This window comes from Agelaius phoeniceus, chromosome Z (genome assembly GCF_051311805.1).
Source record: "Agelaius phoeniceus isolate bAgePho1 chromosome Z, bAgePho1.hap1, whole genome shotgun sequence".
Classification (NCBI taxonomy): Eukaryota; Metazoa; Chordata; class Aves; order Passeriformes; family Icteridae; genus Agelaius; species Agelaius phoeniceus.
This window is the reverse complement of record NC_135303.1, coordinates 23,744,909-23,770,817: the sequence shown is the minus strand read 5'-3', so window position 1 is coordinate 23,770,817 and position 25,909 is coordinate 23,744,909. Positions and strand designations below refer to the sequence as shown.

At 37.5% G+C, this 25,909-nt stretch overlaps 1 protein-coding gene across 4 annotated transcripts in view; it reads left to right on the top strand.

Annotated features, from left to right (window-relative positions):
• Window positions 1–25,909, top strand: part of MCTP1 (multiple C2 and transmembrane domain containing 1) — a 211,994-nt gene that overhangs the window by 170,502 nt on the left and 15,583 nt on the right. For 2 of the 4 annotated variants that reach the window (XM_077171985.1, XM_054651867.2), the window contains one exon: window positions 4,316–4,369. In XM_077171985.1, the coding sequence (XP_077028100.1) occupies window positions 4,316–4,369 (54 nt within the window). Of the gene's footprint in view, window positions 1–4,315; window positions 4,370–4,738; window positions 6,558–8,096; window positions 8,224–25,909 lie in introns of those variants that run through there. The other 2 variants (XM_077171986.1, XM_077171987.1) reach the window with 2 other exon arrangements.

Below are 25,909 nucleotides of genomic sequence, written 5' to 3'. Positions count from 1 at the left end.
AAGGACCTTTCATTAGAGGTGGTGTTAAGTTTCAGTGTATCACTTTACCACTGATTCTTTAGATTCAGGAGGTATTTCTAAGTCCTCTACAGCTGTAGGGCTTTGATTTAACATGCCTGTAACTAACTAGAATCTAACTCTGCTTTGCAGGTGTTGAGGTTAGAAGTCAAAGTGAATTATTTTCTCAGCAATTCTATCCTCTTTGTTAGTCAGTAGATCTTTACAATAAATGCAATTTGTATTTAATGTCAGTTTACTCAGAAAACTGCATTGTAGCCCACAGATGCTGAGGTTTTCTTTGGTGTGCAAATGTGATGGTTGTGCTTCCTTCTGGTGACCTGGTTTATGGCATCTGCTGTGACAGAGCAATGGTTCTCCAATCTTATATGGATTATGAGTTGTATGGTATTTTTGGCCTGCATTTCTTGAAGATTTGGGAATGGATCAGGAATAATGGCAGTACATAGGAATTAGATTACATGCTGCTTCTGATTTATAAGCTTTTAATAGGCATGTATTGCAGAGGAAGGGACTTACTTTCCAACATTTCAACATCATCTCCTTACCTTTGGCTGTGAAGTAGCTTACGTGTGGTATTTGAGGCCATCTATGTGTGGGGTTTTTTTTAATGTTATGTGTATTCACACTACATTCAAGGGACAGTACCAAGAAATTTCTTTCAAGACCTTCTACCAGTATGCAGCATATAAGTCTATGACAAGTGATGTTACAGAAGGTCATGTCACTTTTAGCTGCTTGCATTAGCTGCTTTAGCTGCTTGCATCCTTGATTTCCCTAGTGCCCTTCCATTGTTTGATTAATACTATTTGATTTCAAACAAGTTATCAGAAGGCATCATTTAGAGTGAATGTTCTAAGGACAATGTAAGATTTTTGCCACAGAACTTTTATTAAAATAAATGTAACATTGCATTTTATCTTTATGTGTTTTATTGCCCACCTTCTCTCTCCTCTTCTTCCTTCTCCATCATGTCCCTTCCTCCCTTATACCTCCTCCATGTATAATGCTTGACATAAGGATCCAAATAACTATTGTATTCCTTCCAAACAGAGTGGCATGTGCACTTTATTTGAAAAGAAACGAGGTAGAATCAAAGGATAAAAAAATCCATTGTGGGTTTTTTTCCTACTGTATTCTTAATACAATGTTAAACTGGAACCTGTGTTCAGATCTACCGTACCTCTCTTGAACCACCTTGCTTTGTTCTGGATTCGACTTTACTTCAGTATACAGCTTTTGTAAGGCTTCAGTGTTCCAGTGATTCATATGTCATGATGAATCTGCTTTCCTTGTTTTAATTTGTGGCCAGCATTTGTTTTGGTGCTTTAATGACTTGTCTTATCATATCCATATTGCCTTAATGGTTGTGTATGTTGGGGTTTTTTCTTTTAACCCCTTCTTTTGAATTTCAAGACAAGTGAAAGCATGGGCTGTGTTTCATATGCTTCAAAGAATTATTTATGCATAATGGGTATTGGCACATTTTCATTGCATTTTATTTTGCGACAAATATTGAATACTGTTTTTCTTCCCAAACAATTCAGTACTCCAAATCTAAAGGTAATTGATAGCGTGGCTAAACTAGAAATAGAGCATAGAAGGAGCAAATAGAACAAACAATGGAATGGAGGAGATGGAAGTCAGGGCTTAGTCTAATACTTCAAGTAATTTCAAAGGACTTTTTATGCCCTTTGAACAAGTTAACATCTTGCCTCTCTACAGAAGCTTGTAAAGTAGTCTGAGATCCTTAGATATGGGCAAAAAACCCCACACCTGAATCCAAAGTGTTATTATCTGGATAATTTAGAATTATTGTCATGAAGTTATTTCTGTGAGGTGCCCTTATTTACAACAATTTTAGAGAACTCCAGTTCAACTAATTGTCACAATGCTAATTTGAATGCTAATGTGAGATAGGCATCCTGCTATTCAACCTTCCCAAGACAATGAATTTCTGGATGTACATAACAGAAATGTTTAAGTGTCTAGGGAATGTTAATGTTGAAAAGTAAGAGACCTACTGACTTTGTGAGCTCTGGGCATTAGGCAGTGTGTGAGTCAACAGATCTGATTTATATCTAGGGCTTTAGTCAACTAATGGTATAGCTAAGTGGGTGTTTTGCATGTGTGTTTTTTTGCAGAAAAACTGATCTAAGAGAGTTTCCATCTTGCTGCAGCCCTTAACAGCTTGTTTTCATCTTCCTTTCTCAGTTTACCATTTTCTTTGTAGAGCTGGTAAAGCTGCTCAGTAAACTGGGTCACTGGAACCAACTGCATTAAAGGTTTGAGGATGTGTGTTTTTGAAGAGCTCAGTTACTCCAGTGATGCAGTTTACAGCTCAGCTCCCCAAAGACTTTGAACAGCCCAGGGAATATAGCAATGAGCAATCAGGAGAGGAACAAGAAGATGATGCAGGTGCATGGGAAACAGAAAATGCCTTTGTTTCCAATGGTCAGTGGTCAGTGAAGACTGGATCACTCAGACACCTCTAAATGGGATGTAAAAGGTATATTGAACTAAGCAGGAGCTACATCTGTTTCAGCAACAAGCTCTCAACATTTCCCTGTGATCAAAACTGTCTTTGATCCCCCTTCTTTGAGAGATAAGCAGAGTTGGCCTAAAAGGCCAACAGGCTGGTGCCAGGCTGCAGTCAGGCTCCTCCTGCTAAAATTGTTATTCTGGGCATGGAAGAATTCAAGAGTAATTCCTTCATTTCTCAAGTTATGCTTCCTTCTCATGCTTTAGGACATGCTTGCTCTTTATGGTTTCTTTGCATTTCTAGTTTTATCTCATTCACACCTCCAGGACAGAGCAGCCAGTAGGCAGAACTGGAGGTTCCCCTCCAAATTACTGTTGTTACAGTGCTCTGTGACAGGGTTTGAACAAGGAGAAATAGCTGAAACTGCAAATGTTTTGAACTGTGTGGGTGACTTTCATGTATGCACAGTGCTCTACTAGATGGGCATCTTACATCAAACCATATGTTGTTTACTCATTGCATGGGCCCATGTAACATGGCTAATTGGGACCTTCTTGATGGTAGAGCTAACTTTGGGAAAGTAGAAAGATTCACATGCTTTTATTTTTCAGGTATTCTTTTACCTGAATGTAGTTCTTGGATAAAATCCCTTAAGTACTTGTACGTGGATGTGGGAACACCCTTGCAGCATTGTCTGAGGGGGTGGCTATGAAGTTTAATTTTAGTGTGTTGTCTTAAATCACAAAAATTGTTTCATATCAGTGAGTTTTACCTCCACTTTTCCTCTTTATGCATACTTTATAATACATAGTATAAAATATTTGCACCCATAATAGGACACTGGGCTGGTTGGATCTTTGCTGACCTTCATTATGGATTTTCTTATATCCTAATAGGTACTTATAAATATATATACATAAAGATATAAAGAAGCTAACTATTTTCTGGTTATAAGGAGGTACAGCTTGCTTTCTGTCAACAGAGACTCCTTCTGTTAGTGTCATTGATCACAGTGTTGAGAGAGAGAGATATTTAAGTCTGAATCTGCCATGGTCCATCTTTGGAAAATCATTTGATCTCTCTGTAAACTAAACTTAGTGGCTTATTTCATGCTGATGGCATGATAAATAAATATTAATATTCATAGAAAGAATTTAATGTATTTTTATATTTCATGGTGTTGGACTGAAAAACTATATACGGAAAAATACGTAGATGCAGACGTGTGGCAGGTGCAGCTTGCAATTAATGTGCATAAAGTTAGATGCACAGATTGTACAAAATTATTATTAAAGAAACAGAGGGCTAATGTTGATAGAGCATATGGTGTATATCACTGTTGAACATGATAAGGAGATAAGCTACTGTGAATTTATTTCTGGCTTTGTATTCTTCAATAATCTCTTGGTGAATACTGTAAATTCTATTAAAAGTGTTGACCTTTTATGTAGGTAACCATAAATTTGAAGTGAGCCTGTGTGTGCTGCATGGGCACCAGTGAGGCTGACAAAGGATTCTTTAGTTAGAGCTGGCATACACTGAATTTTGAACTACCTTATAAATACTGAAATTGTCAAGCAAGCGTTTGCAAAGGAAGGGTTTTCAGTATATAATTCCCCAATGTAGGTCAATTAAAGTTATAACACTTTCCTAAATTTGAATCACTAGATCAAGTGTTTTTTCCTAGTTGTGCATTTTCCCTCTGTGCATTTATTTCAAATGTTAATAAAGTTTTCATCTACAAAAGGCTTAGAATTGACAGAACAAAACTCTTTCTTTTTAAATGATGACAACTACTACTGTTTCTGTCTGCAGGTAGTGGAGGACATGCTAGAGGACGAGGAAGAAGAGGATGACAGAGATGACAAGGTAATTATCTTTCCTAGCACTTGGGTATCTAGGGATGGGAGAATTTAGACATGACACTATTTTTACAGACAGTTAAAAAAAGGAGTTGATGTGTTTTAGTCCAGAAAATTGGACAGAGTTGTTTATCATCCTATAATAATAGGTATAGCATGTTGAGGGAAAGGTTAGAGGACTATAAATCTGCTTTCTTTTTATTCTTCTGTTTTTCTTTTTTTCTTCTTCTTCTTCTTTTTCTTCTCCTTTTTTTCATCATCATCTTCTTCTTCTTCTCCTTTCTTCTTCTTTTTGCTTTCTTCTTTCTTCTTCTTCTTATTTTTGCTTTTTCTCTTCCTTTTTCTTTTTATTTTTTTTTTTCTTTTCTTGGTCCAGAGCTGGATCAAATATTTTTTTTTCTGCCAGGAACAAGAGTATCTCTGCCAGTCTGGAACTTGATAGCTCTTGTGAAGACAACAACAGGTTTTCAAGGACAAAAATTCCTCCCGTCTTTAGTACTACAAATAGGGGTGCATTTCAGGGGGGAAATGGTGAGGAAATAGCAACTCTATGCTGGTTAAAGATGGAATATTGACATCTAAAATTTTCATAGAATTGCTGGATAGAAGAATGTTTTGGACTTCATATGACATTTAAATAATCACAATTCTCATAGATATCCCTTTGATTTGAAGTTCGCATTGTGGCCCTGCAAGCTGGGAAACCACAGCAAATCATTCATGTTTGAGTGGATGTGATTCAGTTTAGATGCTGCCAGCTAGGTTGAGGATTGCAACCACAGTAAATAACTCATTTCCACATATCATTGAGCCAAGCCATGGGGGTTCTTGGATTGGTTGTCCCCCAGAGAGAGGGAAAAAACAAAGAAAATAAATCTGAATGACCTTGCACCACTGAAGCAATGGCTAGAACTGGCAGGATGGCTTTCTGGTAAGATGAGTGAAGACAGCCCAATACTTGCTGGTATTTTCCTATCTGAAGGGTGATATTTGTGGAAGAAAATAAAAAGGAAGAATATACGTAGTTTTACAATAACTCTGTATTAAAATTCAGATCATTTTGACCTTCGCAGATGTTCCCCCACTTCTGTTGTAATATAGCATATTTTTTTTTCTGAGAGGAGAGGAACAGTGCATCTTAATTTATGCTCTTGACCTTTTTTTTCTGGCTGAGATGTACATTTATACACCCCTGTAAGAATTCATATGCTGGCAGCAGCATTTGAAATGTCAGAAAATTCACTGTAATTAGTTAATTCCCTCAATGATTATTTTTCTGTTAGCTAACACCTAAGATGTAAGAGATGATAAAAAAATAAGAGTACTTCCTGTTCCATTGCCAGGTCAAACACTTTACAATTTATATGAGAAATTCTTCTGTACATCACCTAAATTAGCTACATAATCTCATAACACTGTACTAACAAAATCTTCTTTCACAAAACACATATGGGATGGGTTTTGATGTTAAATGATGTGAGCATCCATTTCTAGCAATAAAATATATGATTGATTGTAAAAGTCCATCATGTAGTTATGGAGGGCTTGAATTTAATCTCAATATGCTAGCTTTGAGTCATCATTTGTTTTCTGATAGACACTGATTCACCATCCATTTGAGGCCATTTTCTCCTGTTTGTTTCTGCTTTATTATTAGATCTGGTGCAAATGTGTCTTAGCAGTAGTGTGTGTATTCCTGGATATTTTAACCACTGTGATTAGTTCACAAAGAATAGTACTTGACTGCTTGTAGATTAAACCAGCCTGTGTAGTTACTGCTTAGTGGGTTTTGGAAATTGCTAAACAAACTGCTTTAAAAGAGAAGATGAAGGCAGAGGTCAGCCCCTCCCTCCCCCCAGTTCTCTGGTGATTCTCTGAGAAAACACCCATAATTAGAAATATCACTCTAGGTTTCAATGTTATGATCTAATATTCAGCTTTCTCAAACTGACACCAGAGTTCAAACGTTTTTTTAGATCTAGTTACCAAGGTTGAATTAAAGTGAGTACTGACATTACCGTGTGCATTCAGTGAACCCTTTTATTGAATATTTAAGAGCTGTTTTTTTATACAGAAAGTGTTAAGGTTGATTTTCATAAATTCAAAGCTGTCTTCATTATTGCAAATGTTTTGAGCTCTCAAGATTAAATATGCTGTTTGAATTGGAAAATAAACCCTACACTTTTTAGAACAAGCATGTATAGACTACTCTGTTTATTCAGGATGTTTGCAGTGGGCGTTATTTTGCACTAGGTTAAATTGTAAATAGTAAGCACATGGTGTTAGGATTAATTTGTTTGTTGTTAGAAGCTGTTTTTCCTGTCTGGTGCACTAGACATACTCTCAACTCCTGCTGTTCCTCTTACATCTTTTGACTAAATGGAGGTGTGCAGTTTTGTGTTTAGTTCGTGTGTGTTTTCTTAAAGCTGTATGCTAAAGGAATTTTTGTGAGAAAACAAATGCATGTTTTGTAACACCAGCTGGTAGTGGCCTTTGGCTTTTATTATTTCTCTGGTTTTTTTTCATGTGGTATAATAGAAAACTCAGGAAAATGGGTCTCCTTATGCGAAGAAAGTTACAAGATTCATAAATGTGCCAAACCCTTATTTTCATTAAAACTGAAGCATATGTTGCAAATATGTAAAATATGCCCCAGCCGTTTGACCATGCCCAGTGTCTTTGCTCCCTGATTACCACAAGGAAGCTATTAGTCCTGTAACCTTTGGACTTTATGATCAATAGGGTATTACATGGCATGGAACTGGAGCACCTGTTTTCCATTTAGTAAAGGCTCCTTGCAGGCTTTACCTAAACCTATCCATATGTTTTCACTTATCAGATTGTTGGGTGATTATGAAAAATGCCTTTCTTTAGAGCTGATTTGGGTATCAGTGACTTGCTACGTGACGACCTCAGTGTGGGCATGCCCTGATGTAGGTTATGTCATGGACAGACATGGCTCAATGTCCCCAAATTGCAGTTATAGAAATAGTAAACTGAGGATGATGAATGCCAAAATATATAAAATTAGTTAATGTAATGCATTTTATTAATAATGGTGTGTAATACTAAAAGCAGTCTGACAAGATAGATTTGCACTACCATGTCTCATTCTAATGTTCTGGATTTTAGTAACTTTTTTCACCCTCTGCTGCAGTCAAGACAGGAGTGTTAATTTAAGGCCATGTGATGTGGTTTTTTAGTGGAGAATCTTAACTTTCATCTTCACTTGCAATACGAATAATGAACTAAAACAGCAGGTATGGTACTTGTATTGGTTACAAAGTGGTGCTTAGCAGTGGAACACTTTTCTCTTTTTTCTTCATCGTCCTGTTAAGTATTTAGGAATTTTAAAAGATGTCATTTGCTTGGCTCAGGCATTTAATACTAGTTTTTTCAAGAAATAGCTTTGCATTCTATATGTTCTATGTTTGCTAAACCTGTGCCAATCACAGATTTACAGTTTAATCTGATTTCTCTTTCCTTATTTTTTTCTTTTGGCTCCTTTCCAAACACTGGCTTATACAATACCTTAGCAAATATGAGTCAGTTAAATTACATGAAGTCAAGTTATCAATAAGCTATCAAAAGGATTTTTGTGCAGTTATGTTATAATAATGTAGCAGTCAATATGGATAATCTATGTATCTAAAATTTGTCTGTGTATCTAGGATTTAGTTTTTAAGAATTTTATATATGCTCTTCACATGCTTTATTCTTTTAACAAACTCCAGGTAAGATTTCAGATAATCTTGAAGATTTCTCAGGTCAGCCTTTTGCTGGAAGCCCTCAGCACACCACAGAATTAGGCCATTGAAAACTGCTGCCACTGCAGGCATAAAGAGAGGAAGATGCACATTATGGACACTTTTGTTTTACCTTCATTTAACATTTTATTATGAAAAAATATTCAAAACATTTGCGGTTTTGGTTATTCTTTATCCTTTCATTCTTCAAAAAATTCTTTGCAGTTCTCAGTCAATGAAATTGCACTTCAAGATAACTAAAAGCTTTTGTAATGAATTATAGTTGAATCAAAATAAAATGTGTTTTAAAGCTTCTAATCATTGCTGCTGAGAGGTATCAACTTTGTTCTCAAGCCAAGACAGTATCCTGTCTCAGAAGTATGCCCTGCATTTTTACTGAGAGGAGATCGTGAGGAGGAAGAAAGATAGCTCTGATGTAACCTACATTTTTATATTCTATAAAAGAGAAGATTGTAATCTATTACAGTGGCAGTTATTTTCTATAAAATAAATGGTGGGGAAATGATACAGAGAAAGAGAGACTGGAGTTAAAATTCCAGAACAAGTAAATCTATTGGTCAACTATTGGTCCATAGTTTGATTCTACCATTATATTCTACATGAACATAGCATCTAAATACTAACTGTAAATAAAAAGCCAATAGCAGCTTCCAGTGAAAACTGTAGCTATGTATGAATCTGTTATCCTTTCAAAGCTTAGCTTATAAAACTGTGTCTGCTTACAAAAAAATCTCTACAACAGGGGAATTTACAGTAAATGGCTGCAGAAGTCATACTTCTCAGTACAGTTTGGTTTCAGCTCAGTTTAGTTATTCATGGAGAGATGTTGATAAGAGGTGTGTAGTTTTAATAACAGTTGTACATAATGTATGGGTTGATAGTGTAGACTGCTTCAGCCTGTGCTCTGGACTATCACCTGGTTTTGATCATTGGATCACCCCGAAGTCACAGCCATGAAGTTACTTTTGCTTGGATATACCTTAGATCCTGTGGAGCCTTTGCATAGAAAGTTTCACAAAAAAGCAGTTTTCATCCTGCCTTGTAGTGGGACATCATATAGTCTTCATCATTAATGTACACATCTTTGAAAACAGGTACTTGGACAGCCTTCTGAGAGGTTTCATTTTAATGAGATCAGGTTTCTTTGTCCTGGTGCAGTCTTGAAATACTATCAAAAACAGTGAAGTAAAATAAGAATTAATGAGATCAGAATCTAAGACTAATATCTGAAGTTCAGCATTTGAGGAGGGGTGTGTGTGTGATAGTCACAGGGGGACCATGGGTCTATGTCTTGGTTTGAGACAATTTAAAGAATACTCTGGAATGAGCTGTCTCCTTTATAGGTTTAACCAGTCCCTTTCCACCACTAAGGAATGAAGGAAAGTAGAGATAAGTGAAAAAACCAGCAGTTTACTAACAAGCATAACAGCAATAGGCAAAAAATAACAGCAAAATTGCTATATCTCGAGAATAAAGAGAGGCCCAAAAATGTTGGGGACATCCCTCCCCTCCAAGATGGTGCTCTGCAGCCGAGTGCGTGGTTCGAAGGACAAAGCGAAAGGTGGTGTCAGCTTTCCTCCTGCCCCCTCCCCGCTCTGCTCATCTCCCCGACAGCTGGTATTCTCTGGATCGAGGGGCCAGAACCCGGGCAGGGACTTCACCTTCCTTGCGGCAGGAGGCGCTGGACAGGCGAGGCCGAGCGCTGCTCGGGGCCGGGGCGGCCCGCGCTCGGCTGGGCTGGGCTGGCCGCGGCCGCTGCTACGGGATGCGGCCTGCACGGCCCGGCCGAAACTGAAACAGCCCCTGGGAATCGCCCCAAGGCAGCCTCTACGAGACGAGAAAAAAGGTGAAAAAAACCCCAAACAACCGAAAAGAGAACCCAGAAGGGGAACAAAACCTCTGCCTGAGCAACGACAAGCAAACAGCGCACAGCAAAAGGCAGGTTTTAAGAACGCTCCCTAAACCACTGCCCACACACAAGGTCCTCGTTTGAAGAGTCTTAAGGGAACAAGCTTTGGGCACAGAAAGATGTGGAAAGTACAAACATTATGGATTACCCCAGGACAGTCTATAAACTGTTTAATGAATTACACTTACCCTTGTACAAGGTGACCAATATAGTGTGGGTGATGTTCCTTCTGAAGCAATCCAAGTATAATTCAATAAATTATTAAATCAGATAAAGAATGTGTCTAAATTATGTTAGCTATTCAAGAATGGGACTTAATATTATTTCATAATGTAACTAAGCAGATTTAAATGCTTTGAGGCCAAGCTGTTTCACCTAGGTCCTCAAAAAGTAACTTTAGGGTCTAATTAAAAACATCTGTATGGTCTTCTCCATGACTAGGAAGAGAAATAATAAGTGTGAAAAGAAACAACCAAAGCCCTTTACTGCTGGGTTTACTTTGAAACCTTCGTACGTGTGCAGGTTGGTTTATACCTTAGCTCCATATGATTTCAAAAGTGGTGAGAATGGACAATCACCATTCTTCATTCTCTAACAGAATTTCTTTGAAGTAGTTTCACACAGAATCATGAGATCTGAGTTCTGTTTAAGCTACTGCCATGAACCCCTTGCAACTCTAAGCAAGCCATGATTAGCCAGCCACCTGAATGTTTCTTCAGGTTTATTCATTATTCCGTTTTTTTTAATCTTCCAAAGGACAGCTCCAAACACCTTTGGAGAGATGCCTTTTGAGCATTTTCTACAGCAAAGTGTAGATCCCATAATACACAACAAATCCTCTGAGTCCCACAGGAAGCAGAGATGTAAGGTCTAAGTGTGGTGGGTTGACTGTGGCTGGATGCCAGGCACCCACCAAAACTGTTCTATCACTCCCCTCTGCAGCTGGACAGGGGAAAGAAAATATAACAAAGGGTTCATGGATTAAGGTCAGGACAAGGAGAGATCACTCACCAATTACCATCACAGGAAAAAGGGACTCAACTTGGGAATATTAATGTAATTTATTACTACCAAAATCAGAGCAGAATAATGAGAAGTAGAATAAATCTTAAAACTACCTCCACTTTTCTCTCCTTCCCAAGCTCTACTTCCAATACTTCAACAGTGCAGGGAGATGGGGAATCACAGGTTGTCCTTACCACTGCTCAGGAAGAAGAGTCCTTTACCTGCTCCAGCATGGGGCCCCTCCCACAGGAGACAGTCCGTGACAAATTTCTCTACCCTGAGTCCATCCCGTAGGCAGCAATTCTCCACGGACTGCTGCAATATGGGTCACTCTTCTGCACAGTACATTCCTTTAAGCACAGGCTCCTCCAGAGTGGGTCCCTTGCAGGGTTAAGAAGTCCTACAAGGAAGGCTGCTCCAGCAAGGTCTCCTCTCTTCATGGGTCTGCAGGTCCCTGCCAGAACCATGCTCCAGCATGGGTTTCCCACAGAATGACAGCCTCCCCTGAGGCATCCACCCTCTCCAGCCTGGGTCTGCTTCCCAGGCTACAGGTGTGGCATCTCCATGGGCTGCAGGGGCACAGCTGCTTCAGCATGGTCTTCATCTGGGGCTACAGAGAAATCTCAGCTCTGGCTCTTGGAACACCTTCTCCCCCTCCTTCTCCACTGACTTTGATGTCTGCAAAGCTATTCCTCTCACATATTTTCATTTCATTTTCCCCTGGCCACAAAAACATTTGTGCATTATCTTTTTTTATTTCCTTCCTAAATACATTACCATAGAGGCATTACTGTCACTGCTGGTGGGCTCAGCCATGGCCAGTGTTGGGTTCATCCTGGCTGGTATTGGCTCTGCCAGACACAGGAGAAGCTTCCAGGAGCTTCTCATAGAAGCCAGCTTTGTAGCCCACCCCTTCCAAAACCCGGCTATGCAAAGACATTACAGTAAATACAACTTTGGAAGCCTTGTAGAGAAAAGTGATGGTTAGGATTTGCTAGCATGAGGTAAATGCTGCATGGACCCAGTTGCCAGTGGAGCAAGGTTGACACAATTTATGTGGATGAGAATGAATGAGAAGCAGAGGTGATGCTGGGAAGAAGAGGGTGCTCAACTGCATGCAAAATGGATGCTGCATTGTAGTCTGGATTTTCAACTGAGATTTGATGCTGAGGCTTGCACTACAACACAGCTGAAAATCCACAGCTTAAGCTAGGTGTTTGACTTCACGAATAGGCTTCTGAGGAAAATTGCAACCTCAACTACAAAAATTTGCCAGGACAGTTGATCAGGCTTTGCTGTGCTTTATGGAGGAAAATACAGGAATATGGGAAAATAAACTGCAAGATTATGCGAACAATACGCAACATGCATTTTGTTTACAGTTTGAAATATCTGTCTGTCAGTGGAAAATTTTATATTGTTTACTTCATGTTGATGTGTGGATTAGTGATAAAGTTGCAGGACAGATCATCTAGGCAAAATATAATCCTGACAAAATGAAAGAAGCACCTGTGCCCAAAGTATTCAAGAACAAAATTCATCCTAGAGCAATGTGGTATGGAATTAAAAAGTTGGTGTTGTGCAGCAGCATCTAGGACACATCAGCATGGTACAGAGTGGAGTCTGTCTCAGATGTAATCTGCTGGCAGATTAAGAGGCAAATTTAGCATAAAGGTTTTGGACAAATAGTGCATACTGCATACTGCTTTGTTCTGTTTCTGTTTTCTTCTGTGGTAGGAATTGTATGCATTTACTGATAACTACTAGGAAAGTTCCAAAAGTAAGAAGCATGTCCAGGCTGCTCCTATCTGGACTTACGAGAGGTCAAGCACTGGGACCAATTGCCAAGGAAGGCAATGGTTTTTGTATGGATTTACTGATTTTTCTGTTGAGTTGCATGCAGGAGTACCAATGCCCACCCATGATCCCTGTTGGAGCAGCTGTGAGCTGAGGAGTCTGCAGGAACTAGAGCTGGAACTGCAAGAAAGAGTAGGAGAAATAAGATATCAAAATAAACATAGACAAGCTAGGGAGCAGGAATGACCAGTCCTTGGGCAGGCAAGGACATGATGATGCTGGGACCTGCATCAGGAGAAGGCAAGGAGGCAGGGAGAGGCCCCAAAATCCAGGTGCAGGTGTGCTGGGGTAACAGGTGTGGATTGAGGATTCAAGTAGGAATGTGCCCTAAATCTCCCATAAATTAATTTCAGAGCAGTTGGCTTTGTCATCTCAGTAGTTCTTTGAATGTAGTCTTCTGTGTACAATTTAGATAGATTTGAAAATTAGAATTTATGGCATATAGAAAAGCAATAAATGGTTGTTTTAGCACTCTGACTTGCTATTAAATGTGACTTAAGGACCAGTGAGGTATCAGTTTTATCTGCATGATCAGCAAATGCATGTTTGACTGGTTCAGGAGAAGTTGAGGTAAATGGTAGGTTAATGCACAGCTGTAGCAGTCTGATAGTGCAGTGTTTTTATTGATTGTCTCAGTAAATGCACCAGGGTATTAAGTTTGCTTGTCACAGTGCTTAGTGCCTGGGGTAGTTGAGCAAGTTACTTTTCCACTGAGTTGACCCCCAAGTCCCAGAGTCTTTCAATCAAACTCTTTAGATTTCCTACACTGGCAATTCCTTTCCTTTTCTAATGGGCTGTATTAAAGAAAATGTGTCACCTTTTGCACCATGTAATACTAAATCAGATCAGAATTCATGCACAATTATGTCAGTGGAAATATAATATTACAGACTTGCTTATCTCAAGATAGCATATGGAAAAATAAACTTCCACAGCTGATTTCCTTGATTCTGCAGATAAGTTATTTGTAAGTAATTGAGCTGAGAAATGTATATGGATTATTTTAATACATATAAAAATATATATAAGAAAAATTAGTAATAAAGATTTAAGTATTGGGTTTTTCTTCTTTCTCATATTTCCTTTCTCTTTTCTATACTTTCTTGGCCTGCTGAAGTGCTAAGGTAACTAAGTCCAGGATGGGAAAAACAGATTTACAGAGTTATCCTAGTAAACTGTTTCTGTTCTGAAAGCTAACAGCTTTAGAAAATCAAAATGGATACCACTCCTTTACATGATGTCATAGATACTTTAATGCCAGAGTAACAGAGAGCTCTGAGAGAAAAGAATTCTATTGAAAAAGTACTGCTTTTGGTTAGTCCTTAGCAGAGTGAATAAGTTGGGACAGCATTGCTAATCTGAAGCTTTCTTGCAATCAGAAATAGTAATTTAAGATCAATTGCTCAGCAGATGTGTGTTTTAGTATTTTACACAAAAGAATTATACAATTCCTCCTACCCTCAACACAGCCAGTGCCTTGCTGTGCCTTTAATGCATGGTATTAGCTATAATTCAGAATTAACTATGGAAAAGCCATTTGTTGACCTTTACTTACTGTTTGAGTAAAAATTTAAAAACCAACAGGAGAAGAAGAGTAGATGGAAATTCTTTTCCGCTGCTAATTTGTAGTTGGATTTTTTTAAATTTGTAGCAAATTTGAAATTTGTGCATATGTTCACACCAAAACATCTCCTTTTGTATTTTCTGTATTCATAGGACTACTTTCCTTCCCACTCTCAAAGAACTAATGCTAACTGAATATTTTAGATCAATACACAGCATATAGTGAAGATCAAGAAACAGTTTACTCAGCTATTTTTCTGAAGTATAATACACACCCCTGCATTTTGATAGAAGAATGGTTTGCATAGTAATAGTTGTGGTTCCTGTATAGTCTATTAAGATTAAGATTTTATAGTCTGTTCAGGGAGTGCTTGAAGCTGCATTATCAAAAATTGCATTATATAATAAGAGTCAGTTTGTTACTAAATAATTGTTTCAAGCAGTTCTTACATTGTATAATCCTTTTCACTGATCTACCTCAAGATATATTGATTCAGAAGAAAATGTATTTTAACATCTTGATGTTTTTAGAAAGAAGAACTTAATGCTGAATTTTGAAGTCTTAATGCATAAATACAGAAATGTCATTCCCTGAAAGTGTTAAAGATTTTTTTTTCCGCCCAGTGAAATGTTGTCTGTTTCTTGAACATTGGAGTTTCTTTGTTTTTGAGACTGGCTGCCTCTGAAAGGTCCCACAGCAGTTTGGTCTGTGGCCATGTTTTCCTCTGATGTCAGTTAGATTTTTTAGAATTACCATACTGCCAAAAAGGTCCAATCAAAAACTATCAGATTGAAAAGTTGCACTTCACGCTGTTGAAACTCCCCAACATAATTTGGTGAGTATCACATCTGTTTACAAATCTTTGAATGTGTATTTTTGAATGTGTTCAAAGGACAGCACAACCCCTCCTTAGGAACCTGCTGGGAGAATAATATAGGGAAAGTTCAGCCAATTTTGCAATTCAAAATTAATGCTTTGATTAGGACCTCAGTTGTCACTGCAGATAAACACTATCTCTTGAGTTTGTAAACATACCATTGGCTATTAAAAGCAGGTCAGCATTACAGTGCAAGGAAAAGTAGAACAATATACAAGGTTTGATGAAAAAAATGGATTTTTTTCTGGATTACCAAATCAGAGTAGTTATAAAATATAGATAATAATTGTGTAAGGTTGGAGTAATTAATTTTTAATAATCTGAACATGAAAAACATTTAGAAAAAAATAGTATCACCTTTTAAAAAAAACCACTAAAATAAAAGAATCTGCAGTATGTGACATATTGCAACATATTCTTATATCAATGTTCCTTAACATTTTGAATAAGGTTATTTTAAGGATGATGTCTATAATGGCTTCCAAGGAGTTAGAAAGGATGTATTTAATCAAGGATAAAACTTTAGTTTCAGCAGAACACTGGTTAAAATCATGCTCTTACAATATCCTGCTTTGCTTTTCCCATCAGAGGTGGAGGGGGGTTAGTCAAGGATGGGGAGCACTCCAACACTGCTATACTACTTTGACCTTCCTGAAGTGTTGTTCTTTCCCTTTAGAGATGTTGATAACACCCAGGCATTATACTTTTCTTCAGGTCTCAATATCACTGTTTGGAGTTGTATCCCAAATAAACATCTAAGGACACAAGGCAGGAGCATAGCCAGAGCTCTGACACAAGGTTATAAAGTATTATATGCTAAACACGTTACCTGTTTTTGGGACACTGAAAAGTGTATGTGCTTAGGAAAGCTTTATTTTCTTCTATTTCTGTTCTTTTTTCCCCCAAATAATTCATCCTACTCTTATGTTCTCAGAGAAAATTGAGACTCTGAATATATACACTAAAATTATCTCCACCATAAACTACATATACTTCACAGCATTTAGTTGTTTTACAGGTTGAGATGCTTATTTAAACCTCTTCAGTGGTGGCTGAGGTTTTTAAAATGTTGATTGAAAGTAGTAACTGTGAGGAAAATTGAATGTGGTGTGGATGAGATTAAAACACAGTGCTGCAAAAGAGAAACCTTCTGTTTTGCTCCATAAGATTAGTCATGGTAGGGAGGGGAAAGCTCAGTGCAACTCTGTCACTGAAAGCAGCCAGGGAATTTATACAATATAAATGGGAAATAAAAGAGTTGGAAACACATGGCCATGCAGAAGGGTGTAATAGGTAATAGCCTCTTGCTACTGAGCAGATCTCAACCCTTCTGATGCTGGAGTCATCTCCTCTGGAGAAGATAATTGTTTTTCTGCCCCCTGTTTCAAGGTAGACTCATCTGCTCTGGGGATGCTGGGACCCAGCAGGCTCTGCTCTGACAGGTGCCCCCTTCCCTTCCTAGGACAAACAAGAAAAAAAGTCTTAATGATGGTAATTATTTATTAATACTAATAATATTACATATTAATGTCAATTAATTGTCAATAGAGCTACTTATAAAGAGCTTTATCCATCTCTCTGTGGTGGGGAGCAATCCCAAAGACAGCCCTGGAAGGGTGCCCAGTCAGATTGTGCTATCCCCAGGAGTCATAGGATTTTCCCGACCTTCCCTTTGTGTTATTGTAACACAACAGAGGTGTCTTCCAGATACTGGAGGGAGATGCTTTGCATACTACACACATCTTTGCTCCTTTGGTTTTGAGTAAGGCTTGTCAGTGAACTCTCTTGGTTTCTCTCCCTTGTAGCATTATATTAATATTTCCCACCATGTTAGTATTTTCAGCTGCACAGGAATCAAGAGCATTAAAGTCAAAGGTGGTGAGATTTTGGGGGCCAAGGCAGTGCAGTAGGGTGCCCCGTGGGAGTTGTGTGCTCAGTAGTGCCAGCTTCTACAGAGCTTGGAGTCCGAGTGAAGGCTAGTATCTCAGGAGGAGGAAGAAATTACTGCACAGTACAGAGGTACTGACTTGAAGTTAGCTGATTTCTACCTAAAAAATAAGTAACCCCAAACACCCCTGCACCACCACCACCCCTGCCCTCCCCTCTTCTGTATTTTGATATGTAATCAAAGGTTCTTATGTGATTTTCAGTTTGAGATAGGGTTGAAGATATTTAGGTATTAAGATTTCGTCTCTTCCCCGAGAACACCAGAGCTCTTCTTACATATTTGGTTTGCACATACTATTATACAACTGTACAGTAAAAATTAATCTATTTCAAGCTATGGATTGGCAGAGTTCACCTGAAGGAAACATAAAATAGGTCTTACAACATCAGGATTGGTGCAAGTGATTAGTGTTGCAACCATGGGCATTGTCAGATGTTTTTGTAACCAGTCTCAGTTTTTGTAACCAGAAAAAAAATACACAATATAATTAGACATTTATTCACCTAGGATGGGAATGGTTAGCTGAAAGGGTACGTGCAAGGCTTTTTCCTTCTAAAAGAAATCAGTGCTGTCACTGGAAAACATTTTTGTGACCCTGTTTGTTCAGAAAGTTCACGGGAAATTTATTTTTACTATAAGGTTAAGGTGTTTTCATATCTGTACAATCCTCTATAGAAAGTACACAACAGTGTACTACAGTACTTCTCAGTATTTTTGTCTAGGCTAAAATGTCAGAAGTTTAATGATTCTGTCTACTGATTCCTTGTTCTACTACTACTCCTCTGAAATGTTTTAACAAATGTGCAAGTGCCTCAAATAGTAAATAGGAAAGGCTTCAGCTCATAGAATCATATAGAATAGTTTAGGTTAGAAGGGACCTTTAAGATCATGCATTGTCTATACTTAATTTTCATAGTAAGTTTTGCTCTGTATTCTGACTTAAACTTGTGTTCAAGTTCTAAAAGATATTTTTGAAGTGTCAAATTTTTGTGTGAAATGATGCATAGTTGTCCTATCTAGTACCTTTCCTACTAGGAAAATGATGGCATATGTATTTAATTCTGCTGTTGGTTTTATTAAGTTCTTCATACTAATGCTGCTTTGTCAGCAAGGTCCACCACTGGTGAGTTTTCCATTGAATGGAAAAAAGAAATTTACTTTTATCAGCTTTATTTCTGCCTTTCAAGTTGTTAGAACATTTCTTTCTACAGTCTTATGAGAGTAATTAAGAGTCTCAATTTACTCTCTCTAGACCATTCATTATTTTGAGTATCTTGATTATATTAATTCATCTTCTTTGTAAATTAAAATGTCCTAGTACTTTTTATTGCTCATCATCTTAATTTTCCTCACATAATTTTCATTATTTCAAATATCATGTCTGCTTTTCTGAATTTGATTTTTTTTTTTTCTTTTTTGATTCAGTACTTTAGCTGAAATTATTAGGCTTATACAATGGCACTCAGTAAACTACTAGTGTTAGTAATTCGGTTAACTTCACTATATTCCTCAGAAGTTTGACATCACATCTTTAAGTAATTCTGTCACCTCCAAACTGGGCATCTCAACCTTCCTTCTTTTTGATCTAGATTTATAAATATGTTAAACATCGTGTCAATTATTTTTACAATTAATCTTTCAGTGTATTTATATAAAATAATGCTTTTTACTTCTTTCTCCTTGCATAGTTATTTTGATATCCTTTTTCTTTTAGCAACAGCCTAACATTTATTTTAAGCACAATGCAAATTATCATTTGCCCTCTCATTGTTTATTGACTGCTTTAAAATTCTGAAAAGTTTGAAGAACTTTGTAATAACTAATTTGCAAATTTCAGTGTATGGTACTAGGAACTCAAAACAACCTACCCATGGACCTTGGATTTAAGATTTAATGGTAACTTCTTGTGTATGTATTCATTATAGAAGACCATGGTGAAGTTTCCATAGGGTTTATCTGCTTCAAATCCAGTTTTGGTAAAAGAAGTTACAGAAAAAAATCAACAGAATTAATAATAACAAATTATCAGGACTGGATGATGTTTGCCTAAAAAACTCTGAAGGAACCTGGGGGGAGATAGTTGAAACACTAGCAGTGGTGTGGGTTCTTGAAGCTTATGTAGGTGCCACATAAGAGTGGGCAAACTCAGGGAAGGAAAAGGCATTGAGAATAACTTGGAAGAAACAGCTGTGGAAACTCCTGCTCCACCATTCTCTGAAAGTCTGAGAAATACTTTGAGAAGTTGGTATAACTGTTTGACCTTAACGTGCTCATTTCTCTTGGCTGTTCTGTTTCTGCACAAGTCCACCCCGTGTTGTGCATGAGCCATCCTTCCATCTGTTTGATAGCAAAGAACTGTGCTAAAATAGAAAAGGTTATTTTTAAGTATCACACAAAGCTGCCGCTTTTCAAAAAGCTGTTTTAATCCAGTGGAGCTGCTTATTATAGCCTCTCAGATAATTGTTGTGCCACAAAGTCTAAGCACCTCAAGTGTCTGTATGTTTAATCCCAAACTGTCAGACTAGAATAGCACAGTTTTCTAGAAGAATGGCACTTGTTCTCTTCCATGTTTTCTCTGGGAAAAGCTTGAATATGGTATTACCTCCTAGCCAGTTGTTTCTGTGATAAAAATTTCACATCCCTTCTCCCTGCTTACTTAGTATTGCTGTGCCCTAGATATGACAAAGCGCAGATCCAGGAGAAATAATGAAATCTACGGAAAGCAGTCACAAAGGAGAAAAAAAGATATTTTACATTGTCAGCCTTATTCCCTGCTGTTGTTGGACTGCAACTGGGTACTCAGTTTGCAACCAAGGTTGAAAAGCCTTTCAACTTTATTTACTAGACAATAAATAATACAAAGACTACTGAAAATTGATGAAGAGAGCTGTCATTGAATTCTTTCAGTGTGGCTGGTGGTTGCTTTTCTGAGTATCACAAAAACAAGCAATGAGCTTAAAATTTTGGAAGAAACAAGCTTTTTAAGTATGGAGGGCTAATTTGTCCTCTCTGCTGAAAAGGCCCATGTGAATAAAATAAGCTATCCTAAACAGTCTGCACCTTGTTAGGGATGATGCACTATACAACACGCACCATCAGAGCAGCAGTAGTGGAGCTGGAGAAGCAGGAGATGGCACAGTACTTCTGCATCTGTGGACAGCTGGTGCCAGCAAACCTTTGAAGCTGATGCCTTCCTACATGGATCCCTGGCAGTTGTGAAAATGATGCAAAATGCTCAGGAATTTAGGAAGGGAGAGAGGGTCTTCAATTCTCTTTACAATTTCCTGTTTTCTCAACTGAAAATAATTCTGTGTTCAAAAGCATCCCCTTTGAGCAGGGATGCATCATGGGTTGAATGCCAGCTCTTTTGCAGCTTTTCAGGCTAAGTGCTGTTGGGTGCCCCTTTTTGCTCATTCTAGAATCTGTCTCATTCATTCATTTCCTTAATGTCCAATATTCACTCTGAATTGTTAAAAAGCAATGATTTGTTAGTTTGCTGTCAGCTGCAGGTTTCCCAGCCCTCCTCATCTGGCATTTGTATATTTGTTGATCTTGGTACTTTAAAGTTTTTAAATAGGCACTATGCAAGTTAGGAGATGATGGGAAAAAAAAAGGTAAATTGGGGAAATACATGTCACACGGTTAAAGTCCTTTGCTTATTTGTTTCTTCAGGAAAGCAGATAAATTCTGTTCGATGCTTATTTTTTATCTTATATTTGGTACATCTCAGCAGGGTTTTTTTTTTCTTTAGCTGCAAGATTTAGTATAAATAATATCATCTGTGACCCAGTATGCTTCCTGTGTCATGAGTGCTCAGTGGCCCAGTTAGTCATTCACGAAGAATGACAACTGTTTGTATTTCCTGCCATTTGTTTTATTCAGCTGTCATTCCAACATTGCAGTAATCATATGGTTTTTTGTATTTATTTTAACAACACTTTGCTTTCTTTTTTCCTTCTAAAGCAGCTCCATTCATTATTAGTTCAAGTCATCAAATCTTATTACTCAATTATAGAAGGAAATTCACTTTAAGTCACTGAAGACAAGCTTGTAGCTTTTTCTACATGTTTTATTGTGAAGTAACATCTATGCAGTTCACAGTCAAAGCCTTTCCCTAAGCTACACATATTTGTTCTTCTGGGAAAAAATTAGACATTTGAGCAAATAAATGCCTTTGAGCTAGTCATTTGCTTTCTGATATTGTAGTCTGCAGTACATCAGCTGAATGTGAGCACCTCTCACAGTTTTTAGTCAGAGTGTGATTTATTGTGGTCCAACATAAATATGTACATTTTTACTTCTGAGAAATTAGCATGCTGAAGCATATTTAAAATGAATGTAGAACAGACTATTGTAGTGGGCAGATATTAAAATAACATTGTTACAAATTACCTTTTGGTTTGATTTTTGCATATTCATTATACCACCACCATCTTCACTACACGGCTCAGATTTAGATCTTTTCTGAAATGTCAGTAATTCCTAACAAATTAAAAGGGGTGGGGTTTGGTTTGTGGTTTTGGCTTTTCTTCCTTTGTATGGTTTTTTGTGTGTCTGTTGGGGATTTTTGGGGACCTTCTTCGGTTTTCGTGGAGTTTTTTTGTTGGGTTGGGTTGGGTTTTTTTGGTCATTGTTTTGGGGTTTTTTATTTTGTTTTGCTTTGGGGGTATTTTTTCTGATTTCAGTAAAGTAAGCATAGAAAGAAAATGGGCAATGGAGTGCTTTCAGGCTGTTCTCAAGATTTTCTTAAACTACATGCTTGAATTCTTGATTCAGTCATCATTCCTTGCCCACTGTACATTCCTAGGGCTATTTTCTAGATGCTGCTGTTTTCTTCCATTTTATATTGCTTAGCCTCAAATGCCAAACTATTTTTCTTCACTATGTAATTTTCCAAAAGCAGAGTCTGAACATTTATCCAGGGGAATCATATAAAAAAGGTGTGGGTTTGAATGGCTTGTTTTCTTTCTTTCATCAATTTATCAGTTTGATACATTCCTTAGATAACTCTGCCTGCTGTTTGAAATGTATATTTATACATCCACTGTCTTTAGAACATCATGTAATCTTCCCTGCTCTAGACATTATAGGATTTCTTCTGAGCTAAAGTAACAGAGCCAACGATTATGATAATGTAATTTTTCTTTTTTATTTTGAATATTCATGGTTGTTTTGACCGTCCTTTTCAATCCCAAAGTGCTGTCAAGATGACTTCCTTATGCATTCAACTCATAAAAACAATGCCAGACAGATTTCACATACTACTATTTTCGTCTTCATTGCTCTATGTTCATGTTTGGAATTAAGTATTGCGGATAATCTACCCTTGCTGGTTTAGCTGAGCTACAGTGTAGTATTTTTCTTTTCCAGATCATATTCCTAATGATTGATCGCTTGACAACAATCAAGTGTTTAAGATTCTAGAGTTTGTTCTTCAACTGGTGTAGGCCATTTGGGCTCTGTTGACCTCAAAATATGAAGCAATATGTAGCCACTAAGAATTTTATCTCTCTGTGCAGTTGCTCTTTACAAATAGTGTCCCCAGGAAAATGGTTTTGTTTGTTTTTTTCCCCATAGCAATTTGCCGTTGAGTTAAATCACTGAAATCTAAAACAGACATTAAAAAGTTTGGATTAGTTGTTCCAAAGGAGCACTGTTTGGGCAGCATGTACAAACAGTAAAGACATTTCTGTAGTTCTCTGCTCAGCAGTCTGCTTGACCAGGCCCAGGCAATTTCATACCATACTGTGCTAGTTACGTAAGGAAGTTTCAGGGAATGTCTTGTGATTTCTGTGAACCAAAAACATGAGCAGTCCAAGATGTGATAACATGAATTTTGAAATACAAAATTACTTTTTTCTGTGTTTGATATAAAGATGTTGTCAATAGTGGGGAGTCTGAGAGAGAAACAACAGATCTGTTTGTTTAGGTGCATGGCATATTAGGAGTTCTAAGATCACAATACCTTGTCAACACAGGATTGGAAAACTTCCAGAGACAGTCAATCTAAATCTGCAGAGTTTGATGCAGAGTGTCCTAGCCCAGTGTGGAAGTCATCTTGAATAGTCAGTCTTGTCTTTTGTGCAAAAGCACATTTAACATTGTAATATTTACAAGGAGAAAATGAAAATTGCTTTCTACATACACTAAAATATCAAATTAACTTTTACTTCTGCTACATCCAAGAAAATGTATTTCAGAATTGTAACTGAAATTTTAGATTACTAACTCCAGCAGTACTTTTGCATATCAATTCCCTGCATATCAGTTAGTGACACGTGTGTAGGCCCTCACTGAAAGATAAATTTTCAGGCTAGTTTTAACTTTCAAAACAGAGTACTGTATTATTTTGATGATTATTTTTGATTATCTTAGAGATAATGAGTGGACAACAAAAATGTGTGTATGTGATTTAGATAAGCAATGATTATAGAATATCTCAACAATTCAGATGTTTTGCTAAGCTCAGTCTTTCAGCATTCCTTTTCTGGTTTCTTTGCCTATTTCTTTCATCCCTACCTGCATGCAGAATTTTTATGCTAGCTGGTAGGTCTTGTTTTCATTGCACCATTCTTCCAGGCTCTTGCATATCAAGGTTCTTCTTATTTAAAATAACTCTTTCCAATAAAACTAGCAGGCTCTTTCCTTACATTTTGAGGGTTATTAGACCCTTGAGATTTAACTTTTGTCTCTCTCATCCCTCTTATTTGTATAACAGAACTTAAAGAGCTGCATTAATGACCACCTTATTAATTGCAGCTTTCATTCAGCATAGGATAAACACATTAGAACCACTAGAAATTACAAATTCAACTGTAAAATCATGGCCAAAGTTTGTTCTTTAGTAGAATACCAGGACTGTATTCTGACTAAATTAACTATTGCAAACAGCTGATGCACAATATACCATTATTTCTGTGTTAGCCTCTTTTGGATTACATTGATGTGGCTGGGTACAAAAGAAGTATTAATGAGATCACTGTCAAGCTCCGGTGCTGTTCTGACTCTCATAAAATAAGATAGTCTGTCTTCCCTTCTTTAAGCATAGTCAAAGGGGTGAAGAAAAAGACATCCAAAAGAATTTCAGGTACTTAAAACATTGATCTAAAGCACATTCATTGAGTGTATTCTAATCACCCCAGTGCTCAACCCTACAGCGCCTTAGTTTTATGGGTTTTTTTCCAAAACAAGGCCAAGAAAGGCAAAACAAAATTTGTGCCTTTTGTTGACTTTTTGCTCCGAATCTATCACCATGAACAAACAAGGTTTCACCCTTTTCAGGTAATATATTTGCTTAGAGTATATATTAAATAAATACCTCATAAAGGTTATGAGTCAGTCTCATATTAGTCAGGAAGGTATCATGAAAGGAAAATTTAAATTTTTGTTTCTCCCCACTGGATGGCCCTTTGGTGGAATTGCACGTTGCTCTATAAACTGGCTCTATTGCGTCCATGTTTCTGCCTTTTATCTGGAGTGCTGTCCTTACACTATTCAAATGTGCAGTGAAGGACAGATCAGGAAGGAACATGTTTTAAAAAAAGCACTGGCAAACACTGTGTAATGTGATAGGAAGAAAGAGAAAATAAAGAGTACTAGTCAAAAATCTCAATTTAAACATAATTTACATAATTGCTATCACGGTGTTATTTCTTTGCTCTGGAAAGCTTGCAATATCTTCTTTTTCTTTAGAATTATTACTGTAGCTCTTGCCATATTTCCCCCCAATTTTATATTTATCTTCTAGCTCTGCAGTAGTCCATGAAAAAAATCTAATTCATTACATAGGTGGTACTGCCAAAAAGTCACAGAAGGTTCAAAATTATTTTTATCAACTCTAAGTCAATTATTTTTATCAAAATTATTTTTATCAACTCTCAAACTCTCAGTAATGTTTGAGAAGAACAGACTGTTGTAATAGTCACACAAACTCACAGAATTCTTTGGGTTGGAAGGGACCTCTGGATATATCTAGTCCAACCCCACTGCTAAGAGCAGGTAATTCATGCTCACAGGCGTGTGTCTTCATAAAGAGTGGGTCTGTCCCAATCTGGAAATGTGTCCTAAGCTGCAAACACAAGGAGGGGCAGGATTCCAAAATACCCCGAATGAGATTAAGACACAAAGGAGGTCAAATGTTGATAATCAAAATTATAATACACATTTACTCACTATCAAAGAAAGAGCAAGCAAGAAAACAGAAAAGTAGGAAAAAGCAAAGAACTACAGAAAGGTAGGTAATTACCACCAAGAATCTGTGGCATCCTGTGAAGATCCTTCTTCCTTTGTCTCTTGGTGAGGAGGGCTCTGACAAACTTGCTGTGCACTCACTTATATAGAGGCTAAGTGGTGCTTTATGGCAGCAGCTGGGCAGCTCCACTCCAGCTTGGGACCATGGTCACGGTATTCACGGGATATTCCCGTGATAGGGGATAGTTAGCTGGCCCTGCAGTTCACTTACCTTTAACAGCAGGGCCAGCAGCATTCACTGCCACTGACAAGGCTCATGGCCCCTTATCACACCAGGTCTTCAACTGCAGATCTTATCAAAGGCTGGGCAATGGTGAAAAAAGTCTGTTTAACAGTTCTTTACTGAGTCTTCAGTATTTTCTTCCTCATG